Source organism: Myzus persicae, unplaced genomic scaffold (genome assembly GCF_001856785.1).
Source record: "Myzus persicae strain clone G006 unplaced genomic scaffold, MPER_G0061.0, whole genome shotgun sequence".
In the NCBI taxonomy this organism is placed as follows: Eukaryota; Metazoa; Arthropoda; class Insecta; order Hemiptera; family Aphididae; genus Myzus; species Myzus persicae.
This window is the reverse complement of record NW_019104266.1, coordinates 1,476,630-1,488,712: the sequence shown is the minus strand read 5'-3', so window position 1 is coordinate 1,488,712 and position 12,083 is coordinate 1,476,630. Positions and strand designations below refer to the sequence as shown.

Below are 12,083 nucleotides of genomic sequence, written 5' to 3'. Positions count from 1 at the left end.
ATCTAGAGCAAGTCCAGAGGCGTTTCTTATCATCTGCCGCCAATATTTTAGGAATACAGCACATTAAGCATGATTACCTTCCTGTCTCTAATAAGCTTGGATTGATTTCCTTGGTTGATAGACGACAGCTAATCTGATGTTTTTGAGCAAGCTAATTAATGGTTATATTGATGCTCCCTCCTTACTCCTCCAAGTTAACTTTAAAGTTCCCCTTCGTTCTTCTAGATCATGTTTTCCTTTTGTAATTCCTTTCCATCATACTAACTATGGTAAGAACAACCCAATTGATCGAATGATGCGTTTGGCCAATGAAACCCTACCTCATTTAGTTTATAATACTGAATTCATTATGTGTTTTGTTAATTAATAATTACTTTATGTCGTCAAAATGTTGTGTTATTGAAGTTATATTAACTGATATTTGTAATTACTTTCTGTTACCATGCATTAGATTTTTCAAATGTATGTAAAATATAATATGTCATTTTTGGGCCTTGTGCCCGTTATATAATAAATAAATAAATAATATGTTACTGGTGGAATCTTATAATATGAGCGTCTAAAGTTAGAATTTTAACAAAATTCGTAAAAACCACAAACATTTGTAAATCATGGGTTAGATTTTTTAAATATGTGTCCCAATACCAATTATCCAACTATGATAGTATATTCATAGAATAAAACAAAATACATTTCATTCGTGATGAAAATAAAGATTAAATATAATAATAAATAAAAGCTATACAGGGCTATATATATAGTATGTTCTCAATTCGGCGTTTTGTATTCTCTGTACAATTTTTAAAAGCCCCCGCTCTAATCCTAATAAAAAAAAGCGCAAGGCCCTGTTTGACTGAAATACATTTATCTGAAATATCAAGTTAAACTTTGTTCAATAATTGTGTTAAATGAATTATGATGAATTGTCGACTACCTATATTGTAAAATTATTCAAGCATACCAAATAAGCAATAACAGATAGAAGGAATTTATAGTTTTCAAAATCAAAATATTTAGTTGTGTATCGTGTATGGAAAGATTTGATCGATACAAAAGATACATGAAATATTGCTTATTAATGCTGTATAATATATAAATAGTACCGTCACATATTTTAATATTTAGTAGCACTAAGATCGGAAGATCTAGAATGCAATAACTGTGTGTCGACATGACGGTATATAATACTTCTCGACCGTCAACTTATATAGGTAAGAAATAAAAGAATGAATGGTGTACCGATATATACCATTATGCTTTATATCAGTATGACTGATATTATGCTAAACGATAGGAAATTATGAGTAGGTAGTATTTTGTTGTAGGTAGTGCTACCGCATGATAATATTATAAATCTAGTGCCAAAATATATTTTAGACTCGTAGGTTGTAGCTTTAAAATTTGTTTAAGTATATTAAAACAAAAAACCTGAAGCTTAATATTATTTTAAGAATAATCTATTGAACATTCGTCTACATTTTACATACTTTACATTACTAAAAATTGCAATTTGTACAGTAATGCTTGGTAGTTATTTTATCCATTTTTATAAAAAAATATGTAAATGAGGTAATTTTCCTCAAAATATCTAATGCATGTTAATATGTACGTCTACCGTTAAGTGTTGACCGTACAGGTAATTTGTATGCATACAATTATTTTTTATCTTGAAATGCTTAATTTAATACCTAGGTCAACCTATCTTTTACATATTTACTGCATGAGTGCAGCGAGGTAGTGCCTATACAATTTATCAATACAAATAAACTAATTTGTTTAGTGGTTTTCCTATAATATTTTAAATATTGAAATTATAGCAGAATAAAAGTATAATTTGTTTGCACTTTACATTGATCGTTGGTAGGTAATTGGTATTTTTACTCTGATTTATTTTTGTGTTGCCATTTTAGGAACCCATTTCTTCTACATCTACAATATTATAATAAAATAAAAATTGTCTTATTTGTCAGTTGATGTTTAGTTTGGTCACACTGCGGCTATCTTTGACGATAGCCTGAAAAGAAAAGGAAACAATGATAAGCTGCTTGTATCGTTTTAATTTTTTTTTATTAATTATTAATTATTACATTTCATATTATTTGTAAAAAAAATAGTATAAACTTATATACCTATTACCTAAGCAGACTAATAGGTTAAGTTTAAGTAGAAATTTATCATTTTTCTATTTGGTCTAAATTTAAGTTCAAATTATACTTAACACAATCATAATTTAGTTCTTCGTTGGTTATTGACATATGCTGATTGTTTCTTGCAATCATTCAGTACATTCAATTTAAATAAGTAAGTTCATTATTATTACATTTTCAAAATATATATAATATCATATTAATGTGTTTATTGTTTTAAAACGTGAAATGTTGATCAACATAATATAGTATTATCTCTTAACTATACATACATTTTTGAATATTAACCTTTTATACACCTGTGATTTTGTTTAAAACTAAATCCATAATTTTTTTAATTTTTCTATTTGAATTGTTGAATTAAAAAAAGTATTTTATCACTTCTAAAAAGAATATATTGTATGTCAATTAATTTGATTATTATAATTATGCTAATCACAACCTTTTTTAATTACTTGGTGTATAACATTTTCTCGCTACCCTATAATTTACAATTCTTCCCTTAGTAATAATGTCAAAATTATAAATTTAGTATAGTACCTAATAAATATTTGGATAATTTATTTTTACATTTGTATTCTATTTGTTATAGGATTATTATAATATGGATAATAACCATGAAACAACTGCAACTAAGCCAGAAGGTAAATAATGTATTTAATTATAGAATTATTGTAATATAGTAATTGTACAATAGATCAATTTCTTAATGCAATTTAATTTTCAGGGGTGTTAACCACTTAAAACTGTTTATTATGATAAAAACTATTTAAATCTTTGCATGCATTAGTGTATTATACAATTATGTAAATTTTGAACTGGTATAATGTAAAGAATGTAATAAATAGGTATAATAATTCTAAATTAATAGATATACATTATTAAAATTAAGGAGGTACCCACCATTTTCTTATGATCCACATAGTCAATTTTGGATGAGTAGTTTATGAGTTATAAGTATTTAAAGAGTTGAGCATGGAACAAGGCCCCACTCTGGGCAGGAGTACCCCTGCAAGAAAATGTTAGTCCAATCCTCTCCCCATTTAAACTTTGAATACTTATACTTAACAAATTTTAACTAACATACAACTTGTCCAAAATTTGATTTTTCATAGATCAAATACTCCGAATATTATTCTGTTTTAGAGTATAAAATTAAAATTGTAAGTTGTCTATCAAAAATCTAAAAAACTTAAAACAACAATAAAATTGATTGAACATCTTTTGAAATTATGAGTGTCTTACGGAAAATGAATCACCCCGTATTGCAATTACGTATATTGTTAGGCATGGCAAAATTTTATTTTAATTACTCATTTATTATAATATTGTAATATTTGAAATCAAAATATGTGACGTTGGACAAAATTATAAATGAAAATTATGGGTGTTTGAAGGATGATGAAATATTAACTTTTAAGTTTTGTTGATTTCTTGTCAGATGGCACTATTGAGGGACTTCCTGTTCTAATATTTTAATGTTTTAAAAAAAAAATTTTGTCATCATACTTATTGATTCTTGTAAAAATAGACTGTAAATATATTCTTCCTAAAAATAAAAAAAAATAAAATAATAATAAAAAAAAGTTTTGTTACAAAAAAGTACAACAGAAGAAAACTTGATGACAAGAGTGCAGGATGATACATTATATATAGTAGGGTGATACCTACATGTGAAATTAAGATTTTAACTATATTAGTTATTAGATGCCTAACATAACTTAAGCCAAAAGTAACATATTATGTTATTGTCATGACTTCATGAGTCATCATAAAATATGGCTAACCTTTTTATTACCTCTTAATAGTGGTTTTGATAAAACTGTTCCTAATGTTAATCTGTATTTTATATATGTTCTATAATTGGTCTAAAAGACTGATTTTGAAAAATTTCTTATTTTCCAGTCATATTATTACTGTTTTTCGGACAGTATAAATATAAATTATTCAACTCACAAAATTAAAAAGTATAAAAATTGAATTAATTGTCTTATACAATATTATATTTGATTTTTCACATACAATTAAAAAATATATGTATGACTTTACATACTATACTATACTACTATACTTTTATAATACAAAAGTATCAGATAGTTAAGTTCAAAAGTATAAGAATGGATGTGAACCGTTTACAATTATTATTGTTGTTCCAAATAAAAATTAAAAAAATACAAAAGTATAAGTCTATTTTAAAAATGTTTGAATAAATAGTATGAAGCTAACTTCTGAGTATAAGAATTTAAAATTGGTTATATTCTTTTAAACAATGACGTATACTACTTAAAAATGTTTCTATTGTTAGCTCATTATTACTAATTTTTGTAAATAAATGTTGTGATTTTATCTATTTTAATTATAAATATACATAAATCAAAATTTAATCAGACAGACAGACACCTGGTAGTGGAGTGATACATTTTATACAGAGTGGTGGCAGGATAATAACAAATTTGTATTTTATTTTTTTAAATATTTTTAATTAAAATTTTGTGAATTTAATTTGAAATTATTGTATTTTTGAACTTTTTTCTGACTCTAAGATGTGATCAGACTTTATAACTGACACTAAAAAAATTGAGTCCAAGCTTTTTATCTTACTTTTTCAAATCAAACTTTTCGTCTGAGATTCATCTGCGCTTACACCCAAGTATTAAAAATAGTTGCATTTTATTATTTAAGGTCAGGTTTAATAAGTTGTTTTTTTTATGAAAACACTCCAAAGTATATTTCTAGTAAAATAAGTGTTATGTTGTATTATATTTTATGTTTGTTTTTATATCTTTAGGATTGGAGCAGGATGAATTGATAATTCAACAACACCGAGAAATTGAAAAAGAGGTTGATAAATAATTTATTAACTAACAATACATTTTTGTCTTAAGTATGTGGTTGTTATACAACATAAATTAATTTTACAATTTTGATTGCAGATTTCCGATTCTATATTGTTAATTGGTCAAAAAGAAGAATTAACATCACTTGAAACTGAATACATAAATGATCCTGTGTACTTAACTAAAATTCAAGATCTAAATAAAAAGTACAAATGCATGAGACGTGCGAGGCCAGATGGTAACTGCTTCTTTAGGTCATTTGCTTTTGCATATTTTGAATATTTGATAGACCATAATGAAGAATATAAGCATTTTAAAGAGCGTGCCCTAAAAAGCAAAGATGAATTGATCTCTTGTGGTTTTACTCAATTCACATTGGAGGATTTTCACGATACAGTAATTTTTAATTTATTATTTATTTAAAATCAATTTCAAACATTCTTTTTTTTGTCTTAGTTTATGGAAGTGGTCAATTTGATTGGTGAAGGCCAACATGATAAATTATATGATACTTTCAATATGCAAGGTTACTCAGATTATGTGGTGGTGTATCTTCGTCTGATAACCTCAGGACAGCTGCAAAAAGATGCAGAGTTTTATAAGCATTTTATTGAAGGGGATCGGACAGTTGTTGAGTTTTGTCACCAGGTAAGATACTAAGATGATGTTATAACTTTTCTCCTTTGCTTAAATTGAAAAAACATATAAAAATATTTTTAGTTTATTGTATTTATGTTTACACAATATTCTAAATAAATAAATAGAAATATTAGAGTACTTAAAGTCAGTATAATAATAATATTTCCCTACCACTTATCAACCAGTGTAATAAAATACTTTGTGAACATATGATTTTAACATTAAATTATTATTATTCGTTCGATACACAAGTGTTCTAATTATCCCATTTTTAATGTTTCGTTGTGAATAAAACTGGTAGGTATAGGAAAAAAATAAGGGGTACTATATTTTCTTTTGTCTTTTTAATTTAATCGCAGTCTTTTTCTTGATAAATTATTTAAACAACTCTATGTTCTGTTTTATTATTCAGGAAGTAGAGCCGATGTTCAAAGAAAGTGATCATATTCATATTATTGCATTGAGTACAGCATTAAATGTCGGAGTTCGTGTAAGATACATGGACAGAGGTGAATCATCTGAAGCTATTGCTCATGATTTTCCTGAAGGATCTCCAGTCTGTGTTCATCTTCTCTATAGGCCAGGCCATTATGATATATTATACAGCAGATAAAGTCAAAAGTATTGAAAAATGAAGTTATTTAATTAATACAATCAAATTTAAAATCATATTTAAAGGGTTGTTTTATTTAAATATTAAAAAGAAAAAGAAATTGATAGTTCCATATCTACATTACACCAACTCATCGAATATCCTAAGCTTGATTGAACTTATTTAATAGATTTTTAATAAAAGTATTGTACACTCATACTATAGATTAACTTGCTCACAAACTATGTGTTTTTTTGTTATAATATTGTCTTGAAAGCATGTACATTTTTATTTCTAATGTTTCTAGGTGATGTGCAATAATAATAATATTTTAATTTTTTTTTTAATAAGTTTATTTAGATAGAGATTATAATTATCAGGCAATTAAACCATTATAAATACAAAACATGTTAAATTACATAATATTAATTAAAATTTAAAACAAATAACTTAGGACAATTATAAGTGCATATTCATACTCTTTAAACTATGGCACTGATTATTTTATTCATTAAAAGATGAATTAATCGATTTGATTTTTTAATTATACTATGGTGTAGATAAAATTCTGAAAATTAATTTGAAAATATTTATATTTATCATTTGTCATATTAAATATGTAGCATAATAATTTAACCAGTTAAATTAAATTCATTAATTTGTTATGATGAGTATATTGTACCACATATTGAATAAAGAGTAAAGACTTTGGAACTATAATCTACTTAATTCAAAAATTAAAATGAATAATAATTTATATTTGTTCAAATGACATTAGAATTTATTATATTGTAAATGATTTAACAACCAAAATAAATATATATTGGTTCAATATAGGTTCTGTTATTTCAATTTAAAATAATACAAATGCAGTATATAATATTATGCTGAATAATATTGCAAATTATAATTACTTATGAAACTTATTTATTTAGATTATGTAAATAGATAAAATGTTCTGTCCTGCTAGAACATAACTCTAAATCCAGCACTAGTTTTACTATATCTTTAAACTTATTTTAATTTTTACCGCCATTTAATATTTTAGTAATTTAGACCTGATTTTAAAATGTTATGTTCAACAACACTGACAACGTTGTTGCCAAATAAAGTATTTTCAGGTTGTGGTTTGGTATCTTTTTAATATCTAAATTTTAGTGTTTTTTTTAAATTTTAAATTAAATTTCACTTAATGTTACATTAAAAAGTAGATTATATATTGTAATTTAAATTCTATTGTTTTTTGATCTCATAGTAACTTGAAACCTAGAGTTTAAAATTGATATTAAGAATCTCAAGTTACAGTTTCAATAATATTATGAAATATAAAAAAGTATAAGCAATAATAAACATTTTTTTTTTTATGATAGGGCTGGGCCGTTTATTTGTAGGAAAATGCTAGGAATTAGGATGTAAGATAATTCAGATTAATAATGAATACTGATGAAAAGTGGGATAATGCTTCTTTTAACCTGGAGAGGTGTTATTTGTCTCTGACATATTAGAAATTATTTTTCTAGTCCTAAAAAGTGAGTTTATTAACATACTTGGTTACATCATAAATGTATTATTATACACCGCCTTAAAGCCCAACTCCTTCCACACTAGTAAATGTGCATTATGCTCCTAGACGAACAAAAAAAGAAATGACAATCAACAAACTATGGATTTTTTAATTTACTTCAAAATTGACTAAACTAATGACAGATTTTTAATATTTGGTAACCAATTATTTTAAGTATTTTACCATAAATAATAATCTAGGTAAAAATAACTTTGATTATGAAGACTAATGGCACATCTTCTAGGTTAAGCTAATCGTGAAGCAGCTCTCTCAACACTAAGTTTGAATTACTTAGATGGCAAAGAATTCAGTTTTGAATTTTTTAGGGTCAAACTTTTTATTATTTTTTAACCACTCCCTTAATAAAAAATTGTTTGATTCATTTTATTTTTAAATTTTGGTCTTATACATTTTTAATAAAAGTAATTAAAAATTTGGTTTTTTCTTGATACAACTTTTCTATAGATCTTTAAACAATTAAAATTTTGATTTTTTAAGATTTTTCCTGCCCTAGCCCAACCACAGATATTACATACCAGCATAAAAATAGGTACTATTAAAGCTATATTTACTATTTATCAATAAGACAAGTATTTTTTTTTCTCATAAAAATGTATTATTTTACAAAACTATAAGTTTGAAATCATTGTTTAAATCAATTTGTTATATTAATTACAACTCATGAATGTGATTAATTGAACAAATATTTCCTATGATTAATGCTCATATACAAATCTATTATCATATTTATTGAATTATATTTGTTTTTCTTTAAAATTACCTTTTTGTAAGGACAAACTAAATAAAAATGTACCATGTACCTGAGAATAATATTGTTTGACTTTAAACAAATAAAAAGGAATAACAGTACTCATTTTTGCTACAATGTGATTCACTACTTTGTAAAAAAAATGTACGTTGTCTTGTCCCCAGCATCCTTTCCTAGGTGAATCGCTTAAATAAGTCTTATAAATAATAAATCAGAATAGCTTATAACAAACAAAAAAATAAGAAAGTTAATTTTGAATAGTAAATATCATGAATAATTCAACTTAATAGGTTTGTTATTGTATTGTTTTATCAATATTTGGTATATAGGATTTTAAAATAATCAATTTTTGCTGCATACATTGTAAAAAGCAGTTGTATAAAAATTTGCGAGAATGTGAATATATAGATACATTGTACATATTACATTCATGACTTGTACTGATTAGTAATTACTATTGACTTTTTGTTCAGGCTGAAGACAGTGACAAATAAGTTATAAAAAAATAAAAAAACAGTGAGTTGGATATTGGATAACTTGTTAGTTCTTTGTACTTGCTTAAAAATGTTAGTACTTCTAGAATTGTATTTTTTTCAAAATACTGAATATTCAATCTTCATTTGATTTTTTTATATACAATATCATTTACTATGAATAATCCTTTATCTTCCAAACATGATTTTTTTTTTTTTATAGCTTTAAGTAAACACAAATAGCTCAATTATTATAAATAAAAAAGTACATTTAAATTAATTAAAGAACATAGATATTAAATAATACAGCCAGCATCCAAAATAAATTTAATAATACTTTTAATAGTGAAGATGCAATTAGTATTGAGAATGGAGTGGAGATTAAAGGGACAGTTAAAAGGTCTAAGAGAATTAATTAAGACTAGACGTTCGGATATCAGAGCAGGGCAATCAAATAATATATGAGATAAATCGCAAATACATCACTCATTTAGATGAAGTGTGCAAAAAGGAGAATCGTTTAAACCCAGTTTGAACGAATGACTTGTGCGTAATCTGTTAAATTGTATAATATCTGATCTAATTGCTGAACCAGATATTAGGAATATTAGGTGTAACCTAACCTAACCTTGATTTAAATATACTTTATTAAAAAATATATATATATGGGTATGCTTCCTGACACTGTAAGTTTTCCAGGATCTGTACAAAGTTTACCGTAAGTCTAATGAATTTAATAATTAATAAATTTAAATGTTTATATTATTGCCAGAGAAAAAAAAAATCATCTTGAGTAATCTTCATAAATAATTCAGATTCGACTGATTTCCAATTGTATTATCATGTCTATTATTAGTGTATTCGTAATTAAAATAATTGACCTCACAATAAATGTGTGCTGGAGAGTATGTACATCATTTACATTTAGAAGGAACCTCAGCAGCCAACATGGGCACAGGGCCGTAGCTCTATTACACAGAAAAGTGTACTGGTGGTTGACTAATATAAATGGTATTAGTATGTACACAATGTACAGAACATTTATACTCGCACTTATAATTATGGTCTATTTTCTTTTTGCTGAAAAGTAAAAATACTGTGGCACATTAATTGTATTGCTAAGAAAATATTGATAGTAGGGATGGGAATAATCAAATTAAATGTTCGATTAATTTTGATGATCAAAATAATTAATAATAGTTAGAGAGACATATATTAAAATCAAATTAATTGAATCTCTCATAGATAATAAAAGAATGCTATAAATGTGTGAACAGCCACAGCCACACACCCCTTCCACAAATTCACTAATCATTCAATTGTTCCCATTACTAATTAATAGTAAGTTTGATATTGTAAAACTAGTCTATTCTTGTTAAAAATAATTTCTAAAATTATTATAAAGACATGGATTCAATCTTTTATTTAAATTGTTTGTTATAAGATGCTGTATACTATAAATCTGGGTCCTTAATTCTCATAAAAACAGCTAAAAACTTGTCTCCGTTATTTCTTGTCACTTTTTTTCCTTCTTCTGAACTCTCATACAGTTTATCAACGACAGGATCATCTTTCTGCAAACAAAATTTGGTTAGATAATTTTATAATGACAAGTGTTAACTGAATAAAATTACCAAGTCATCATCATGAACACGTTTAAAAAGACCATGTTCAGAGAAATGCTGAACCATCCATTCGTGCAAATCTTTCACATCGGTAACTGTATACACTAGTGCCTAAAAGTAATGACAATTGTATTTAAACATAAGAGTTCAAGAAAATTAATGACAGACCATACTTCTTCTGCCAGCACATAAGCGTATTCAGATAATGTAGTGTCATTAATGATTCTCCACTTGTGTTTGGACTTTTTGAAATGGGGGTCTGGATAAAGAAAAAACATCTTTTTTATCTAAAAATAATAATAATTTTAGTACAAAAATTATAATAATATGATCTCAATCAACTGACTTGGCCTTTTTTGAAAAAATTTGGTAAATATTTGATTGCATTAGTTCTTATACATGCTATATTATCATAGGAATTGGGTTTAAAAGCCCTAAGTGCTTTAATCCTCTCGATGACATATTGAGATACTTTTACTCTTATCTCCATGCCGAGGATCATCGAATCCGGAAACATAGGCGACATAGTAACTAAAATATTATTTTTACAAAAATTTGGATAAATATTTTAATTGATTAAGTTGATAAGTACTTACCTAAGAGGCCGCCATAACCACATCCAATATCCAACATTTCAACCCGTTTGTTATAAATGTTGGACTTTGGGTTTGTTACATCAGGGTATAATGTTGACCAATCGTAAGCCTCTGGGCAACTGGGACTGTTTTAAAGAGAAATATTATTAATCATTAATGAAATGATAGTTTTTTCTATTCAAATAATATAATTATATTTACTAATCAAAATCGTGATCGGCAATAGGATTTGAATGAGCTCTTTGCCTGTAGTACTTTTTTTGTGGCAAAGATAACTCTTGCTTGTCCGTCTCATCTTCGTTTAATGGTCGTTTGATGTACTCCATAGTTATTAATCTTATAGAATGTTCTCCAAATGAACGGTAGTTTTAAGTTCTAACTACCGTTAACGCAGGTACTCAACCTACCGTAGTCTGTAGTTGACATAGGACTCTAATTAAATTAAAAAATAAATAATAATATTCATGTCTGTGTCCTGTGAAGACACGTGAAGATAACTTCAAATATTTTTGATAGTTAGCTTCTATACCACTGATAAGAGACCAGTTGATACCAGTTGTTATATTATGTTGCTTCTGTAACATTTATAAGGGGCGGTTTAATAACAGTGTCTTGGAGCCAGAATTCCAGATGATATCAATTCCTAAACCTAAATCTAAACCTAAACCACAGAATAGAATAAATCTATTAAATTTATTATTTAATCTATTAAGTATATATATCTTAGTCCGTGACCTAAACCTTTAATCTGTTATCATAATTAACTATCAACAAATGAAAGTACACCACCAGGAAAAAAAAGATTAATTAGTTGATTTTCCATGAAGATAGTAATGAAATT

At 26.1% G+C, this 12,083-nt stretch overlaps 2 protein-coding genes across 2 annotated transcripts; one reads left to right on the top strand and one right to left on the bottom strand.

The window, feature by feature from the left end:
* Positions 1-2,057: 2,057 nt before the first annotated feature.
* On the top strand, positions 2,058-6,929 carry LOC111040635 (ubiquitin thioesterase otubain-like). Its single transcript, XM_022324605.1, has 6 exons — positions 2,058-2,301; positions 2,740-2,791; positions 4,936-4,988; positions 5,081-5,380; positions 5,441-5,632; positions 6,036-6,929. The coding sequence occupies exons 2-6, from the start codon at positions 2,752-2,754 to the stop codon at positions 6,234-6,236; spliced, it is 786 nt and encodes a 261-aa protein (XP_022180297.1). The 5' UTR covers positions 2,058-2,301; positions 2,740-2,751; the 3' UTR covers positions 6,237-6,929.
* Positions 6,930-10,215: 3,286 nt separating this feature from the next.
* On the bottom strand, positions 10,216-11,764 carry LOC111040634 (tRNA (guanine-N(7)-)-methyltransferase). Its single transcript, XM_022324604.1, has 6 exons — positions 11,444-11,764; positions 11,243-11,367; positions 10,993-11,177; positions 10,820-10,933; positions 10,656-10,757; positions 10,216-10,595 (listed from the first exon to the last, which is right to left on the bottom strand). The coding sequence occupies exons 1-6, from the start codon at positions 11,566-11,568 to the stop codon at positions 10,476-10,478; spliced, it is 771 nt and encodes a 256-aa protein (XP_022180296.1). The 5' UTR covers positions 11,569-11,764; the 3' UTR covers positions 10,216-10,475.
* Positions 11,765-12,083: the final 319 nt, after the last annotated feature.

Excerpts from the sequence above, each read along its gene's own strand:
- LOC111040635 (XM_022324605.1), top strand. The coding sequence starts at position 2,752 with ATGGATAATAACCATGAAACAACTGCAACTAAGCCAGAAG. Across the intron at positions 5,381-5,440 it reads TGGAGGATTTTCACGATACA|TTTATGGAAGTGGTCAATTT; the intron begins GTAATTTTTAAT and ends TTTTTGTCTTAG. Across the intron at positions 5,633-6,035 it reads TTGTTGAGTTTTGTCACCAG|GAAGTAGAGCCGATGTTCAA; the intron begins GTAAGATACTAA and ends TTTATTATTCAG.
- LOC111040634 (XM_022324604.1), bottom strand. The coding sequence starts at position 11,568 with ATGGAGTACATCAAACGACCATTAAACGAAGATGAGACGGACAAGCAA. Across the intron at positions 11,368-11,443 it reads GCCGATCACGATTTTGATTA|TCCCAGTTGCCCAGAGGCTT; the intron begins GTAAATATAATT and ends TCTTTAAAACAG. Across the intron at positions 10,596-10,655 it reads GTGTTCATGATGATGACTTG|AAAGATGATCCTGTCGTTGA; the intron begins GTAATTTTATTC and ends TTTTGTTTGCAG.